At 39.7% G+C, this 19643-nt stretch overlaps 1 protein-coding gene and 1 pseudogene across 1 annotated transcript; one reads left to right on the top strand and one right to left on the bottom strand.

The window, feature by feature from the left end:
• LOC127645238 (transient receptor potential cation channel subfamily M member 1-like) overlaps window positions 1-1508 on the top strand; it is a 42006-nt pseudogene extending 40498 nt beyond the window's left edge.
• A 4661-nt stretch (window positions 1509-6169) lies between these two features.
• LOC127644668 (ras-related protein Rab-8B) lies at window positions 6170-12051 on the bottom strand. The gene is made up of 8 exons (XM_052127978.1): window positions 11564-12051; window positions 9339-9399; window positions 9190-9250; window positions 9017-9094; window positions 8815-8904; window positions 8608-8673; window positions 8421-8471; window positions 6170-8167 (listed from the first exon to the last, which is right to left on the bottom strand). Exons 1-8 carry the CDS (start codon window positions 11838-11840, stop codon window positions 8075-8077), a joined length of 777 nt encoding a protein of 258 aa, XP_051983938.1. The 5' UTR covers window positions 11841-12051; the 3' UTR covers window positions 6170-8074.
• Window positions 12052-19643: the final 7592 nt, after the last annotated feature.

The following is a 19643-nucleotide window of genomic DNA, read 5'->3' as shown; positions in this document are numbered from 1 at the left end:
GTTTTCCACCATCAGGCCGAACAGTTCTCTGCTAATACACAGGAAATACACGTCCCATGTCGCAAAAAGGAAAGCAACACGAGAGGTTTATTTACTGAGGGCTTGTAAATGCCACTGGACAAGAATATGCAGAAAGGTTAAGTTCCCAGACTAGCTAAAAATAATATTTTTTGACAAATTATTGTATAAGTATTATATGATACAGTACTGTGTCTTGCTCCCGTAAATCAACATCCCCCAAATTGGAGCACTTTTCTAAAGTCTAAATGTTCAGAAATTGTGCTCATTTCCACTTACCAGTGGAAATGTCATATATTATATCTAGACTAGACTTCTCATATTATGGAAAACAAGCTTACGGTTCATAGTGTTAATGATGTACCAATTTGCTGTAATTATTATTTATTAGGTGTTACATGAAATAATAATCTTGAAATATTTTGACAAAAACACCAGAAATCATAGAGGAGCATACTCTCTAAACTACACCTTTATCAACAACACAAAACCTTACATAAAGTTGCTTTGATAAAAAACTTGTTTCTTAATTTTAAGTGTATTACATCAGGTCAAAGATGAGCCAGGATGCTCTCAGCACTTGCACTAATTTCAACTGAACACAACATAATATCCAAAGGTCTTTGGCCATGGATGACATCGATGTAGCCAAGACTCGCATGGATTACTTTCATTAAACTTTGGCATCCTTATTTAAAGCTTGAAAGTGAATCACTATCCACTGCCATTGTATTGAAAAACAGACTGGGATATACTGTAGGCCTTATTCACGCTAGCGCCATCTTTGATTTTGAATGGGAATGAAAATGAGGCTGTGAGGGATAGACTTACCATCACTTCAATGGCACAAACAGTATAAATATCTATAAAGATCCTAGATCTGATATTCCTCAACTCCATGTCTGGAGTTCTTTGTATATTGAATGTTCTTGGACAGATATTTTATCAATGTTTTGTCTGCGGAATGATCCAAAACGCTATAAACTGCAGTGCAGCCCACTGAAGAAACTGTAGGTCTATCCCTCACAGCCTTGTTGTCATTCCAATTAAAAATCAAAGATGGCGCTAGCATGAATAAGTTCTATTCATTATGTGTTCCACATAAGAAAGTCAGACATAGTATGCTATGTTACAAAATGAGGGGAAGGAATTTTTTTAATTTGTAGGTGAATTATTCCATTAATAGCATTAGGAAGCTGACAGAACTCAACTGACATTTCCTCAATAGTAACACATTCTTCGAAGTGAAGTCCATCTCCAACCAAGTGTGGAAGTTCCAGCGTTACCAGCTCATCATGACCTTCCATGATCAGCCAGTCCTGCCTCCTCCCCTCATCATCTTCAGCCACATATACATTGTGCTGAAGCGCCTGTGCTGCCACTGTAGGATGAAACAGGAAGGAGAGCTGGACGAAAGAGACCGCAAGCTTAGTTATTACTCCTATTTACTGTTTATATCAATGTTAAAGCAACCTAGCTGGGGCCTGTGAAGTCAACACCAATGACTATAGACCCTCCAGAGAGAGGGGACAGGCACATAGACATGAGAAGTAATAATGGATTTCAACCTGAAAGAGCAAGACAATTCGCTATGTGCACAGGTGACGCGACGAACGTTCGAAATCTGTGTGGTGGGCGGGGGGACTTCCGGTTTAGGTTACTACCGGTATTTCCGATGTAGATGTTGTGGAAGAGTGAGTGGCAAGCTATCAGTGAGTACCGTATGTAAAATGTTAACAGTAAATAAGAGACGTCTTACATATCAGTATCAAATTGGCAACTCTAAATTACATTGTAGTGTTCCTCGATGTGCCGTTTCATCGAGGTATAATTCTGAAGTTTTCATCGTTTTCCGCATCAGCCTGAGGTACGAGCTCAGTGGCTAGTCAAGATAAGACGCGAGAACTTCACTCCTACCGATAACACCCGGGTATGCAGTCGACATTTTAAGCTAGAAGATTTCATCATAACAACCACAGAACGCCGAAAACTTGTTCAAGGAGCTGTGGCATGTCTTTTTGAGTGGAACAATTTTTGTTTACCAGCGCCAAGGACTGTATTTTTCTCTATGAGCTTCCCTATACTGCTTATATATTTTGTAATTTACTATGCTGTTTGTTTTTTTGTATCTTGTGATATACCTTTCAGAAAATTGTCTGAAATATTGACAATGTTTACATGTCATTTATTGTCTTTTACACTGCCAGGAGGAACACAAATACATGAGTTAATTCAGACATTTATTATACAAAGACACAAGCTGTCATACTACACTCAACAATAACATGGCTCCTATAATTGTAACATTGTAATGCAACGTTTGACATTTTGTATGAGTTAGTAGATAACTAGTCCACATAACTGCACATAATACAGTACTCAACAGTACTTTAATGCTTCTTTGCACTTCTGGTTGGATGTCAACTGCATTTCATTGGCTCTGTACCTGTACTCTGCTAAATGACAATAAAATTTAATGTAATCTAATAACTACTAACACTGAATTCATAATAACAAAAGGTACCTTGTATAGGTTTGTTGTTTATGTACATACATGTGCATTTCTTAAAGAGAACTATTTACATTGATTTTCACACAAACACATGTTTTGTACAGTCTGATACAGTAATGCAACATTATGATTAAGGCTCTGCCAGCCACACAGGAGCACTCAACCTCATAGAGCTGAACAGGAGTGGAGTCTTCTAGGACAATCTTTTAAAAAACAAAAAAGTGTGTTATAATCAGCAGAGATCACAAACTGATCAGATATCTCAAAGTCAAAAGTGCATTTTGCATTATTTTTCAAGTTAGCTACTATGAGTTAGAGAATGAGGTTACTTTAGGGTTAGTAAGAAAGTAAGTAAGTTAAACACAACACAATATAAACAGCAAAGCAACTGTCTCAACAACCAGCTTCTGGGGTTTCATATAAGAATGGTAGGTCTACTAGAACACTAATAGGGCGAGACACATCCAGCTGCAGACCACGCAGCACCACCAGTTTCAGAACCCCAGCGCCAGAACCTGAAGTGAGGGGCGGAGTTATTGACAATGAGACAAGCATGGCGGAGAGCGTGGTGAGTTGTGTAACGTTTTTGACATCATGTTGTGAAAAATTATCGCATATATTAAGTTCAGCGTTTATCTGCTAAATATTTAATTTGTGCATAACTTTATCATCTTAATGAAGCTTGAATATGTTGTCATACTTTACTGTATTAAAAAAAATTCTACTGGATGGTTCGATAAATTTTTGCGTGTTGTAAATGAGCCTTGCGGTGACGTTTTGAAGACATCTTGTGAAGGTGTTAAAGTGTTCCTCATTTGATACATTTTAAGTTTAATTTATACAGGATTGTCATGATAAAATGGGCCTAGGGGTGAATTGGTCATTTGTTGTATATATTTTTATTGTTTTTTTTTAAATTATGCTGAATTTTCTCTCTTTTAGTTTTTTGACATGTTTTATTTTACATAAAGAAAAATGCATGCTGCACATGTTCTTGTGAAATAAAGTATATTTTATATAAAATGCCCATAAGTTTCAAGCATTTTTTTCACCATCATGATCAGGAAGTAACTCTCATAATACAATGAAACGGATAACTATATACAATTATATTACACAAGATCAATGTTTTAAAATGCTTATTGTACTGTACCTTAAAGAATCATTATAACATACATGATAAAGTATGATGTTTCGCTTTGTAATAAAAGCAAAGTACTCTCCAAAACGTTAGGTGGCGCTACTCGGTTTAGAACGTAAGCTCCGCCCCTCACTTCAGGTTCTGGCGCTGGGGTTCTGAAACTGGGGTCCTGAAACTGGTGGTGCTGCGGGTCTGCAGCTGGATACTATTGAATAGGGCAGGCAAGTGTCATCATATTGTTACCTACTTCAAACGTTTGGCTAGCTAGATAGTTGTCTAAGATGTTCAACTTGTTTAGGTAATTATACATTTGTTTGCCAGTTTAACCCATCATTGCCAAATTGAAGCCCCAGAACATAACTGGAACAGAACTGGTTGGATCAGCCGAACAACTGAACTGTCTTTCATCCTACTCTGATGGTGTGAGGTTTCTCATGTTTCCTCAAAGATCTATGACAGGTAGCACGGATGCTGACTCTCCCTGTCTGTCTTTACTTGATACTGGGGATAACCAAATACTGTCAATACATGTAAATGAACAACACAAGTCATTAGTATATGGGTGATTCTTAGACTACGGGCACTTTTATGTACTTTGTAACCAAAAATGTCATTTTTTAAAAATATGACCAAAGTACAATTGATATGGATTGCAAGAGTAGATTTGTGTAATACTTTTTATATTATAATATTATAATAAATTACAATACTTTTTATATTTAGATTATAATATTATTTTTATTTCTAAATTATACTTTTATATTAATTGATTTCATTTAGATGAATGAAAATTCAATTTTTTGCATCATTTATTGCTTATATTTTTGCCTTGCCATAAGTTGTGTCAGTTATTTACAGTATGCACTGTAACCGCTCATCTGTGAGACAAATCAGTTGTATACATCAAACTCAGCACTACACTAAAAACAGTTGTGGTTATGTTTAATGGCTTTGTGAATTGAGTTTACTGAGTGTGATGAGTTTAATTGTTTTTCTAATAAACATCTCCACTGTTTCTCTACATTCACGTTAATTCATTGTCATTTCCATCACCACCCACATTTTTAAAAAATATTTAAAAGTTCTCATCACACATTAAAAATGTATTCACAATTTACTGAGATCATGCTCTACTTAATATAAAAATGCAAGTCATTTATTTTCTAATAAGCTCTTGCCCAAACCAGTATTAAATTTCAGAGTGTGACAGGTGTACAGTTCACCGTTTGGTCCTTAGGCAGTTAATTTATCTCATTGACAAATGTATAATTATTGTACATTGTGGAAAAACTGATAAAACTAGTTACAAAAATGATCCTAGACAATTCTTGACTGACATAAGTTATTCTGTTTTTAAATAACAGCATTGAGATGGTGGAAATGACATTTCAATGCTGTTATTTAAAAACAGAATAACTCATAACTTCTTAGTTATGAGAATAACACAGTCTCATAACTTCTCTTGTAATCTAAGTTTGTCCTCTTACAGACCTTAAAACTAGACAAATAATTTAAACTTATGAGACGGTGTTACGTGACTTCTGAACAAGTTTTTTTATTCAACTTCACAAGCCTAAAAGTGCCCCTTGTTGAAGAAACGCCCATACATTTATTCAATGTCAGATAGTAAAATGAACATATAATAAACCACATGTGACCAACAACTAAAATTAATCGTTTAATAAGTATTTTGTAAAGGTTACTTTCTAGCCTAACGTCACCTAGCATCATCGCTAACGTTAGGGCTACAGCTAGCTAAAGACATAGCATAACTTACCTTCATAATTCTCAATGAATGAAGAGACGTATATCTTGAAACCCTTTTCCCTCTTGCTCTTGGGAACCGATGATGACGCTTGAATTATTCGGTGTACGTCATTTATCGTTATCCTTGGCAGATGCTGAAGGGATCTGGTGTAGAAAGCCATGTTTATCTGGTCCTAGTCTTACCTGACAGTTACCGGCGTCGTCGATGAACCTAACGTAGCGTTAGACCGGAAATACCATCGCCCACCAGTGACGTCTGACAATCATGGAACGTTTGTAAAATCAACTAGCCAATCACAGTAATTGTAGTATAAAGACGTCTGAAGGAGCGCACTAGTGAGAGTGTATAAGGAAAGTATGTTTACTCTGGTGTTGTTTTTTACTAATTATTTTCCAGTATGGAATACACTTCTAGCTAATGTACACTAGTAAAGCTTGTTCACTTATGTCTAACAGACATTTAAATTTTTAATGAGAAAAGAAAGCTTGTGTTATTTTAATCATGAAACCCGTTAATAACAAAGGGAAATAAGGGGCTACCTCTATATTATAGATATGAAGTATCCCATTTTCTTCAAAATAAAGGGAAAGATAACTAGTGATCTGATTACCTCATTGATCTTGTAATGGACTTAGCATTTGCCTTGTCCAAATAGAGAAAATATTATAGGAAATATTATTCTGTATAATGTGATAAAATGTCAAAATAAAGCACATCTGCATAACTTAGAAAAGATATTTTAATTTTTTACATAATCAGTTAACACTGACATATTACAGAACAGACGATAAAATGTTCATATGGGAGGTTGAGTGCTGTCACTGTTTCATTGTAAAATATGCAAATGTGCCAGCATGCATATTCAAATCAAGACTTCAGAGCCATTTGCAATAGCAAGCCTCTGAGCAGGAACTGTCAAACAGATGCACAATACCCAATGGAACTCGAGCAATCATACAACCTTTAACAGAAACAGCAGAGTCAATCATTCATTAATTTTGAGTAACTTAAAGAGATTGCAAATTCCCCTTGAATCACCATAGGCTGTCTTCGGGTTTGAACTCTTTGCTTTTTGCATTTTAAATAACCAGGCCAGCATTGAATCTGCACATTGAAAGCAACAGATTTCAGAGTTGTAACGCCTTTCCCTCCCACCCCTTGCGTCTTCATTTATTGATTATTTTGGCTAATTTGATTATGCCTTAAGCTACCAAAAAGAGGTTTAATATAATTAATTCAAAGGAATTCCAGAAAATGCAAAAGTCTGTAGATTCAATCTGGGCCTGGTAAAACCTAATAAAGTGACAGGAGTAAACACTTTAACAACCAAATAACACATTAAGGCTTGTACAACCTAGCACTCTTTTTTGAGCGATTGAGACAATTTCACAAGGAGGATCAGTGGTTTATGAAGTGAGGAGGCTCTACAAGAGAGCCACACACACACACAGATAACAGTGCATGACATACATAAAAAAAGATACTATTGCAAGTAGTACTGTAAACACTACACAATTTCACACCGAGTCTTATAAAAGAGGGAATTAAAAAAGACAAAATACAGAATACTGTGATGCCATTAAACTGAGTTATAAAATAAGTATTAACAATAAATCAATGAATCTCACACAAGCACAAGTTAACATGCCTTGTGGTTTATACGCAGTGGTAAGTAAAAGATGATTATGTTGGTAGAGTAAAAAAATATAATACCATTAGTAAATGTAATACTGTATACTGCATATTCTAATATACAGGGCCTAGCTGAGGCATAGCTAGCTGCTGCTTCAACAAGCAATACGAAAAGGATGTTTTTTGTTTTTTTGTGTGTTTTTTTACGTAATTTACGAGTGATTAAGATCAAAGAAAGAATGAAAATAATTTTGACCAGTTTTGATTTTTTGTTTGTTTTTACTTTGGTCATGTAAGGTTAATAACGTAAGATCATGCAAAGGGGGAAGACTGCAAACTATGGAACGTTGCTTTGATTCCATAGTTTATTGTGGCTTTAGAGCAGTAACAAAAATTATTATTAAAGAAAATTAACCTTAAGAAAATTTATTAAACTACGTATAAAATTGGTGACTTTAAATATAACATTAAAAAAATGACGTTCAAAAGAATTATATTGCATTTCCTTCAATTTAACCAATATTTATCTGTTAAACCATCAGGTTCATCAGTTGCTACTTTGGGTCCACAGTCTTTATTGCCAAAAACTGCACAGCAGGAGTTTAATAGTCTGTAATCTCTTTCATATACCTTCCTTCATTAAATGCTGCTACACAGCAAATCACTATAAAAATCAATATAACTATAATTTTACTGCATGTGATGAATTCAAATCAAGCTACACTAAAAAGGGGACTGATCCAGGTTGCGAGGTTAAAGGTGTTTGGCGAGGTTTATGGAAATTTGGTTTAAAAGGACTTTTTGGGAACAGCTCAAAAGAGTCTGCCATACTCTTTCTAGCCATCAGTGTGTATACATGAGGCAGGCTGAAGTCCAGTGCTCTCAGCAGCAGCTAACAGCTGAAGGTTTAGTGGTAGAGTGAACCCTGCCACAAACACACTGCGCTCAAACAAACATAGAGAAATGAAAACATTCACACACTGAGGCTGCAGACGTTACTGGGTTAGAGCAAAGTGCAGCGGAAAAAGCTGGGCTTCTTGGATCGATTCTCTGTGATTTTCACTCCTCCTCCACCTCCAGCAGGGTTATTCTCATTCTGAAGGCAAACAGTCAAGCAAACAAGAATCCATTCATCATTAGTGTTCGAGATAAAGGCAGATGTTTCATTGAAGCGTTTACTGTCATCAGCCCAGATAGACAGTTAAAGGTATTCTAGATATGAGTAGACATTTTAATAATATGAACTCTTCAAGTTTGCACTTTTGCATTCTGAGTCAGTGTGTGGTAAGCTAATCAGTTGTCTTAGATACGATTAGAAACATTTTTCTATATGATCTTAGCATTCTCACCATTTTTCTGTTTAGTCTGGTCATGATGTCTCTAGCAAGGGTGACAAAGGCCTAGCATTGAAGAAAACAGAACCACGACACTAGATTAGATTAAACATCATGAAACATGCAATTCTTGCACACTAAAATTTATTAGATTGGTGCAACAAAAGAAAAAGACCTGTTTCAATAAGAAAATGTGACCCACCTCTTCGACATTTGTGCTGGATTTTGCACTGGTTTCCAGGAACTTTATTCCATAATCAATAGCCAACTATACAAAAAAAAAAAAAAGGGAACTGTTTATATACACACATCAGCATTATTTACATATTCGCTTGTTCAGGGATTTTCTTAGCTCTCACTTATTTACAGAAGAGAAACAGCAATTTCATAGTAAAAATCATAGTAATACCTTTTCCCCTCTTTCTTTTGAAACTTGTCTCTTATCATTCATGTCACATTTATTTCCCAGTACCATCCGTTCCACGTCTGATGATGCATGCTGAGGAAACAGAGGGGGAATTGAAACCACAGATCACTAAAGCAAAGTTGTCATACCATTAGTTTCAAGTCACTGATGTAGGAAATCAGTAACAGGTGTATCTTTTTCTCACCTCCTCAATGTTCCTGATCCAGTTCTTGATGTTGTCAAAAGATTTCTCATTTGTGATATCATATACCAGCATAATTCCCTAAGGGATAGACAGGAGTGTATTAAGTATAACAAATGGCAAATATATGATAACCTAAAATTTTTTAGTTGGAAGAATAAAAAACAAAATCTTACCATTGCTCCTCTATAATATGCAGTGGTAATGGTTCTAAACCTCTCCTGTCCTGCTGTATCCCTTTACAGCAAAAAAGCAGACATTTTTAAATATTGTCTGTGCACATAATATTATATACTGTGTAATCCTGAGATGCTATACTTCTTACCAGATCTGAAGCTTGATTTTCTTCCCATCAAGCTCTATTGTTCTGATTTTGAAGTCAATTCCTGCAATATTAGTGAATACAAAAATTATTAATATAGTCTTACAACAGTATTAATATGAATGCAATGGTAAACAGTCCTATGATGACACATTGTGAAACTGACTCATCTCAGAACACCCAGCCAAACTCTTTCCACTGAAAAGGGAACAGGTGCATTAGCACGATTTCATGGTGTATCCATAGTGACGGAATGCGTACAAAGGTCAGAATGGTGTAACACATGCCTGAGCTAATCAGTGTCACCATAGACTATTTAGTAGAAATGGGCCACTTCTATTAAAATTATCTGGAGAAATTGGAACACCCAACCAAGGAGCTCTGAGCACCCATTGGTCAACGGATGAAGAAAGGAAGTCCCACCTTACAGGTAAAATATCCAATCACCTTTTAGATACAGACATCGCCTGTCAATCAACTTGAGAATGTGCATGCGCATTAACTTTACAAGCTGTACAAATTGAGTTTTTTAGCAAAATATGAGGTAAAGAATCAATTTATGATTCCAGTATTGTCAAATTTTATTGCTGATTTGAAATATGTATTTTGATCATAATCTTGACCAACCATTTTTTTTGATTTTGGTCTTTCCCCATCCAAGTAGATAGGAGCTGCAATGTCATGACTGGAAATAGCCTCCTGAGAGCTTTCCAAACATGGTCAACAGTGGACTGACTTGCTAGAGAGAATTTGGTGTTGCTCCTTCAGGTCAAAGGCCAACCAAATAGCTGCATTGTTGCTAAAGTAGAGATGGACCGATAATCGGTTTGACCAATCATTTTCACAGATATTTACACTTTTCCACTTAATCAGTAACCTGTTCTTTAATCTCAGGTTTACCAATAAAGTGGGACACAAAAGACTTTCCATTTTAAATATTAACTTAGTGAGGGGCTTTGAACAAGTGTATACATATCAAATGAATTATTTGCAGACTGTGTGGAATATTAGTTTTGTAAAGCAGTGATAAATGATTAAGTTGATAATGTGCCTAAAAGCAGAAATAAAACAAAACATCGGTTTTGCATATTGGTTATCGAACACTTAAAAACAAAAATAATCAGTATCGTATCAGATATTACAAACCAATATGGGTCCATCTCTATGCTAAAGACAAATGTACCTAAACTTGTTGCATTCAGTCGCAACGGAACATGATCCAAGTTATGGCAATTAAGAGACAACTTGGCAGTCTATAAAGTATACCAGCAGAGCTATACAATCGTGCCATCAATGAAAGCTCGGACAGGACATGGGACAGGAAGTGACACAGCAGCATTGTCCATGTCAATAGGGGAAGTCTGTGGCATAACAATGACAAAAGGTCAATGAACTCTTGCTCAGTTTTCACACAGGAAATGAAGTATAGGACCATGGTGCAGATAGGCCTACCTAAAAAGCATTGTCAAAAACACTATGACAAGTAACATGTGATCAATAACTATAAGGCGGAGGGACAGCCTAGTGTCTTCATCCACACTTTGTGTATGTATACCTGCTTTATGATGTATAAGTGTACATTCTAAGACTAAAACTTTCATTTTGAATGTTTCATTATAGGCCTTCTAACTTCAGAGACAAGATTTGCTTCTTCAAGGCAGAACAGTGGTAATGTCAATTAGTAAGTAAGGCAAGTAAACTTAAGTATAATGAACATCAGCATTACACTGGAAACAAACAACATTAGATGAAGACATGAGATAAGACATCTGCATACAAATCCCATGCATGTTATTAAAGTACTCAGTTTTGCTAGTCTTTGGCTTCTTTTAGCAGTGAAAGTTTAATCTAAAACCATGGAGGGGTCTCTCTAACCACACTGCTAGCACACAGCTAACCAGACTGCCATCATGCTAGCTAGATCTACTAATACAGCATATTCTGGTGTCTTTTTATATTTTCAGATTAAACAGAATATGGCGACTGATTCTGACTTTTTAAATATGAAACATCGGCGCTGTGTTTCAAAATGCTAATAAACGACATGTGGATGATGAACAACTCAGTGGAGAGACTGTCAAACAGCAGCCACGGCCTCTTCCTGTCACAGACCACCTAAACATCCATGCATCTCGATAACCGCCGACTCAACTCTTCTATAAAACTACACAATCGCATACCTGTCATGTTTACATGTGAATCAAACAGTCGCAGTGGGATAAACTGACCTATAGTGGAGATAAAAGTGGTGTTGAACGCGTCCTCGCTGAATCGAAACAGCAGGCACGTCTTGCCCACTCCGCTATCCCCGATGAGCAGCAGTTTAAACAGATAGTCGTACGTTTTCGCCATGTCCTGTTCTTTTTTGTATTTTTTGGTATCTGGCCACCTTGCTTCGGCTCGGTAGCAGAGTAATGGTATTCGGCTAACGGTACATAAAAGATGCGGTTGAACTTGTGTTTCCGACTTCAGTCCGCAGTGAGGAAGAGGCTGGGCGTGTCTCATGTGACGTCATTGCGAAGACGACGTGAGCGACATGACAAGAGAGATACAGAAACTTTCGTTAACATCTGGGAAAATACCTGGCTTTTGCTGTAAAAGTGATTCATATGTGCTATTGTTTTCCCCTGCCATAATGCTCACATGTGAGGTTTCTGAATTTATGTTATTTTGTGACATAATATTTTGGGGACAACCCCGATTCAACTCAAAAATGACAGCGGTAGCATAGTTTTTGCCAAAATATCACAAAATACTACATTTGGTGTTACTGTAAAGTATATTAATATGGGATCTCATTTTAACAGACACGGTGTAAGACACTTTCAGAATCTTTGTCAGGTTTATTTTTAAATGTATACGTATTTATTGATGACATTGCTGCCTATAGCAAGTTGCTAGTTTTTTTTAAAGTTGTTGTAAAAAAAAAACTACATTTTTAAAAACGCATCTCAAGACCCCTTTGTTCGGTTTTGTTTGTTGCGCTGCATATAGGTTTTTTTTTGTTTTTTGTTTTAGCACAGTAACTGTTTGTAAGCTTACCATATCGTAATGTTTGCTACAATATGGCATGTTTCTGGATTACTTTATTTCACACTCAAAAATGACAGAAGTTTTCTGCTGTCCATATCCCCCAAAATGTGTATATATATATATATATATATATATATATATATATATATATATATATATATATATATATATATATATATATTAGGGATGTAAACAGTTAATCGATTATCGATTAATTGTCGACAAGAATTTACTCGATTAAATTAAATTAATTATCGGCATTGCGAACGTGACACGAGATTCTCACTGGCGGCGACTCGCGAGAGCCCCGACAAAAACTTGATGCGGCAAAAAAGAAACGAACATGAGGCGGTCAAAACGGAGTGGAGTGTGGGAGCATTTCAAATTAATTAATGATGACAAAGATGCCAAATGTAAACTCTGCGGTACTACAATTAAGTACAACAGCTCTACGAGTTCGTTAAGATACCACCTTCTTAACTTGCATGCAGCCGTGTTGCAGGGAGGAAGTCTGTCGTCTTCACAACCTACAATCGCTGCTGTGGTGGGAAGGCGAGTATGTGACCACAGGAAAGCGGAGGGCATTACTCAGAGGATTTGCGGCATGATCGAAAAAGATATGATGCCAGTTAGCACCACTGATGGTGAGGGATTCAATGAAGGAAGATTTCCGAGGCTGGCAAATGTGGCACGACGATATCTGTGCATACCGGGCACGTCTGTCCCATCTGAACGTGTATTCTCAGCAGCTGGCCTCACTGTAAACAGGCTGCGCACACGACTTACTCCTGACCATGTTAATATGCTTATTTTCTTGAACAAAAATATAGGGGTCTAGGTCAGGAGCCTATTCAAAACACATTGAGACAGGAATGTTTTTGTTTCAGGAGAGGTAGCCTATATCTTAATTTGACTGTTCCAAGGCACGCCCTCTAATTTTACTGTCGCAAGTAAAATTAAATCGCAAGAGGTGAACCAGTGCACAATTATTTTTTTATGTATTTTAATTTTCTGTGCATAATTTATTTTGTTAAAATACATAAATGCCATTATCTGTCCCAACTGTTATAATAAAACATCAATTGAGCAATATAGCCTGTATTTTTATTCAGTATATAAGCAATATACTTTTTATGTTAAAGACACTATTGATACTGTGAGAAATTTACATTCTCAGGAAAATAGCCGCTTATCAGTTAATCGTTAATCGATCGATAAGGTTAATCAACTAATGATTAATTAATTAATCGATAATTTGCATCCCTAATATATATATATATAGGCCTACACTCTTTTCTAAAAAACAAGACAGGGTAGATTACAGTCTACGGGGGGACTGTCCCCCTAGACTTTCCTTTTCCCCCCTTGTAACTCCTGACAACCCCTGGACCAATGACAAAACACGATCAAGGGGGAGAAAACCAAGTGAAAATATCGAGGAGGAACATCCCTTGGTCCAACAAAGTGATAAAAAGATGCCCCACCCTAAAGTTCAAAATACAGTTTTAGGTCACTTACTCATGATGAACTTTTTACAGGATTGTACATTTTGTAAAAAGAAAATTCTTTGGTGAGTAGCATGCTTACATTAAAAATGTTTTGTTCATTTTAGTTGGTTGCTCAATTATATATTGACATTCTTTTGGCAACTATGCAGAACGGAGTAACCCTTTCTCTGCCAATTTCACTGGCTGTAATACACTGTGTGCCCAATTATCAGGCAAATTTATTCCTCTTGATCCGGGAAATATATAAGTGTAGACAATTATTAGGCAACTATTAGTGTGCACAATTATTAGGCAGCTACAAGGAGAATTTCTCCCAACTCAATTGTTTATTCTCAATTTTTAGAGTAGGTGCAACAAATAAGTAACACAAAATGACAATTAAAAAACATTTTTAGGCTTTCAATACTTTTCAGTATAGCCACCCTTCTTTTCAATAACTGCCATGAGCCTTCATTCCATGGAGTCTGTCAGTTTCTAGATCTGTTCACGATCAACTCAACCTCCCAAATGCTGTCATTAGCTTGCTTTTGTGAATGCCGCCTTCGGCTGAATGGTACGAACACTCGATGAAGGTGGGCTTCTTAACCCAGATTTTGCATTTGCCTTCTGTGCGACGGAAAAGTAAATCTCAAATTTGAGAAGGGCCCACAAGTTCTCAGTACAATTTTAATCAGGTTATTTAGGCATCTTTGAGGTCCTTGCTGACTAGCCAAGCAGTGGAGTACTTGGATGCATGTGATGGAGCATTGTGGAGATCTTGGATGCATGTGTCATCTGCCTCCGCATCTGAGACCATCAACCCACACATCTTATCACATGGCTTGTTGAGCGTGTTGCTACGGAGATGTAGGAGGCTTCACGTACGTGTTGAGTTGATGCCATACATGATGCCATCCACTCACCACGTGCCCCACTGAGAAGGAACCACATTATAGTGACAACAAGCAGGTTACCCAATGTGACTCTACCCTCCCTAGCGACCAGGCCTATTTGGTTGCTTAGGAGATCTGGCTGGAGTCACTCAGCTGTCCTGGGATTTGAACTAGCGAACTAACAAACTCCAGGGGTGGTAGCCAGCATCTTGGCTGAGCTACTGAGCTACCCAGGCACCCCCAGTCCATCTTCAACTCAAAAAGGTCCAACTACCTCATCGTGAATGATAGCGTACATACCAGTACAAGTACCCCTCCTCCACCTTGATGGCACCTGACTTGTGGTGCCCTGTGTCCATTAGTGATCCAGCCACAGGCCCATCCATCTGGTCCATCAAGAGTCACTCATTTCATCTGTCCATAAAACCTTTGAAAAATCTGTCTTCATGTATTTCTTTGCCCAATCTTGATGCTTCAACTTGTGAATATATTCAGTGGTGGTCGTGTTTCAGCCTTCTTGACCTTGGCCATGTCTCTGAGCACTTGGCACCTTGTACTTCTGGACACTCCAGGTAGGTTGCAGTTCTGGAATATGGTAGCATTGGAGGATAATGGGTTCCTGGTAGCTTCACGTTTAATTCTTCTCAAGTCCTTTGCAGTTAATTTGCACCTTTTCTTCTCCATCTATGCACTTATCAGAGTTACAAATGACTTGCTCTTATCATCTGATCACAGCTGAATTTCACTTCTAGTGCTTTTAGATCTTAGTGCTGCATTCGACACGATAGATCACAACATTCTCTTGAATAGGCTAGAGAATTATGTTGGCATTTGTGGAGTTGCATTAGCATGGTTTAGGTCCTGTTTAGTAGACAGCTACCACTTTGTTTATGTAAATGAAGAAGTGTCAAACCAAACAAAAGCAAAGTATGGAGTGCCACAGGGATCAGTTTTAGGGCCTCTGCTTTTATCCTTGTATATGCTTCCCCTGGCAGATTGTAAAGCAGTCAATGGAAAGGAGGAGGCGAGAACCGGCTTGATTTTATAAACAATATTTTAATTATAAACTTAAAAGACAACAAACACACATATGACGGACATGTCCGTAAACTATCTCTCTCTCCCGCACAATCCTCCGCAGTCGGCCTTTGTCCCTCTTGGAGGCTTGATTAGCCTGATAAGGGACCGGGTGTGTATAATCACAAACCGGCCCCGCCCTCCGCCCTGCCACACAGATATTATCAGGAATAGAGGAATAAGTTTCCACTGCTATGCCGACGATACTCAACTTTATATTTCTTCAAAACCTGATGAGATTTCACAATTCACCAAATTGAAATAAAAGATTGGATGGCCAGAAATTTCCTTCTACTCAATTCCGACAAAACTGGGGTACTAATTATTGTACCAAAAACCTAAAAAAATAAGCCGCTAAAATATTTTGACTCTCGATGGATTTTTTTGTTACATCATCTTCAGCAGCGAAGAACTTAAGTGTTATGTTTGATACCAATCTGTCCTTTGAAAATCAAATGAACAATGTTTGTAGAACAGCATTCTTCCACCGAAGAAATATTGCTAAATTACGGGACATACTCGGTTGCTGATGCCGAAAAACTAATTCATGCGTTCATGATCTCAAGACTAGATTATTGTAATGCATTACTGGGAGGATGTCCAGCAAGATCAATAAATAAACTTCAATTGGTTCAAAATGCAGCAGCCAGAGTGCTAATGAGAACCAAGAAATATGATCATATTAGCCCCAACTACAGAAAAAGCTTTGAATGGTCTAGCTCCGCAGTACTTAAGTGATCTTCTACCTCACTATATTCCAACACGTTCATTACGATCACAAAATTCCAGCCTGTTAATAGTTCCTAGAATATCACAATCCACAAAAGGAGGTAAATCCTTTTCATATTTGGCTCCTAAACTATGGAATAGTCTCCCTATTACTGTTTGAGATGCAGACACACTCCCTCAGTTTAAGTCTAGACTAAAGACTCATTTATTTAGGCATACACCTAATTTATCCTTCAACCCACAATTAGGCTGCTTTAGTTTGGTTTGCCAGAACTAGAAACATTGATCATGATCTATATCTGTCACGAACGCCGGTGAAGGCGCCTCCTCCCTCAGTCGTCAGAGATCGCTTTCACCCTAATTCTGATCACTTAAACTACATTTCCCTTCTGCCCGCATACCTAGGTCTGATTAATCCCCAGCTGTTTTGTTACCCTACCCTTTTTAACCGTGCCTGTTTAGTCCTTCTTTGCAAAGTCTTGTTTGCCCCGGCGACATTATCAAGCAAGTTATTCTCTGACTCCCTTACTAGTTATTCTGTGTACCGATCCAGCCTGTTACTTAGACCCTGTCAGTTTGCTGCCTGCCTTGTTTACCTCTTGCCTGTTCCGTACTATGTTTGTTTGCTGCCTGCCCAGACCTCTGCCTGTTCTAGTTACTCTATTGCCTGCCTGCTATATTCTCTGTTTGCCTGCCCTCGACCTTGCCTGTACGACTTGTGTTTTGCTTATAAACAACCGCAGATGGATCCCAACTTGCCTGAGTCCTCGTTACAGAAGACTTCGCCGTCCATCGATCCAGCGGTAATCTCTCGCATGTCCGAGGAACTCTCCGCGCAGGCAAGCCTCCTGACCGCACAGCAACATCAGCTCGGGCGGCTGACGTCAGCCATTGAGGAGATAATGTGCGTCGTCCAAGCCTCGCAACATCCCACTTCCGCGCCAGCACCCGCACCCTCGACGGACCAGACCAGCCTAGCAGCCGCGCCCTTCTCTCCTCCGCAAGCCGCGCCCAACCCTCGACTCGCACTCCCGGAGAAATACGACAGAACACCCTCGAAGTGCAGGGGCTTTGTGATGCAGTGTTCCAACTTTTTGTCACAACAACCGGCTCTATATCCGACTGACGAGAGCAAGATCCTCTTCGTCAGCTCAGCGCTGACAGGCAGAGCCCTCGACTCGGCTACCGCGATTTGGACCAATCAGGGTTATTCACAGTTCGCATTTGACTCATTCATGCAGAGTATAATTGAAGTGTTTGACCATCCAGAAGGCGGCAAGAGCGCTGGGGAACAGCTCCTGGCACTCCGCCAAGGAAGTCGTTCAGCATCTGACTACGCTCTCACTTTCCGCACCCTCGCCACTCAAACCGGCTGGCTCGAGAGCACACTCAAACTCCTCTTCCGCCAGGGGCTAAACTCAGAACTGCAGTCAGAGCTGGCATGTCGCGATGAGGGAGTGCTGTTGGACCAATTCATCTCGTTGGCGATCCGCGTGGACAAACTCATCCACTCCAGACGAAGGGCCAGGTTGGTTCTGCAGCCCGCAACAGCACCTCGACAGCACCTCGACCGTACTTACCTGACCCAGGAGGAGAGAGAGCGCCGTCTCGCCCATCGCCTCTGCTTATACTGCGGTCTAGCCGGCCACCTCCTGGCCAACTGCCCGACGCGACCATCCGAACCACAAGGACCCGGGGTGAGTTTATTGCTTTCCTCAACCCTAACTGAGACCAGCCTAGTGGTACCCATTGAGCTCCATAGTCAGGCTTTCAGTGTAAGCGCCCACGCTATGGTTGATTCAGGAGCAGCGGGCAACTTCATTGATGCTGATTTCTGTAAGCAACATAACGTATCCCTGACGGCCTGCTGTCCTCCTTTAACAGTGGCGGTGCTAGACGGACGTCCCTTGGGTTCAGGCAAAGTGAGTCACACCACCACCAACCTCTTCCTGCAGGTGGGAGTGTTACACACTGAGACCATACGCTTCCACGTTGTAACTTCCCCTCACCATCCAGTCATCCGTCTTCACAACCCACGCATCTCCTGGCGAGTGCTCGGGAAAATGCTTAAGGCCTATTCTTCCCACCACCGTGGGGTCCGCAAAGATACTGGGGTCGCCCGACCAACCCACCCAAATACCTCCTGCATATGCCGATTTGAGGGAGGCCTTCAGCAAGACCAAGGCATCCCAGCTGCCTCCTCACAGACCTTTCGACTGCGTCATTGAGCTCAAGCCAGGAGCCACACCGCCCGAGGTCGGATCTTTCCCCTGTCTGAACCAGAGTCCCTCGCCATGAAGACTTACATCGAGGAGGAACTGGCCAAGGGCTTCATCCGACCTTCCACTTCTCCGGCGGCAGCCGGGTTCTTCTTCGTGGGCAAGAAGGACGGCTCCCTCTGCCTGTGTATTGACTACCGGGGTCTGAACGATGTCACTGTCAAGTTCCGGTACCCCTTGCCACTCGTCCCCGCGGCCCTGGAACAACTGAGAAGCGCCAAAATCTACACCAAACTGGACTTGCGGTGCGCCTACAACCTAATCCGTATTCGAGAGGGGGACGAGTGAAAGACCGCTTTATCCACCACCAGCGGCCATTATGAATATTTGGCGATGCCGTTCGGATTGTCCAACAGTCCCTCCGTGTTCCAGTCTTTCGTCAATGAGGTGTTCAGAGACTTGCTCAACCGCTGCCTGATCGTGTACATCGATGACATCTTGATCTACTCCAACTCGCTCGAGGAACATATCTGTCACGTGAGAACGGTCCTCAAACACCTGATCACGCACCAGTTGAGAAGTGTGAGTTCCACTTGAAGTCGGTTGCCTTTCTGGGGTATGTCATCAGCCCGGAAGGGGTGGCCATGGATGACAGCAAGGTGCGAGCCATCCTGGAGTGGCCACAACCCACCACAGTGAAGGAGCTCCAACGTTTCCTGGGGTTCGCAAACTTTTACCGCCGGTTCATCCGTAGCTTTAGTACTGTCGCCGCACCTCTGACCTCCATGTTGAAGGGGGGGAGAACCAAGCTCCACTGGTCCGCCGATGCCCTCCGGGCCTTCGCCCAGCTTAAGGAGCGTTTTACCTCTG

Source organism: Xyrauchen texanus, chromosome 1 (assembly GCF_025860055.1).
Source record: "Xyrauchen texanus isolate HMW12.3.18 chromosome 1, RBS_HiC_50CHRs, whole genome shotgun sequence".
In the NCBI taxonomy this organism is placed as follows: Eukaryota; Metazoa; Chordata; class Actinopteri; order Cypriniformes; family Catostomidae; genus Xyrauchen; species Xyrauchen texanus.
This window is presented reverse-complemented; position numbering and strand designations above follow the sequence as displayed.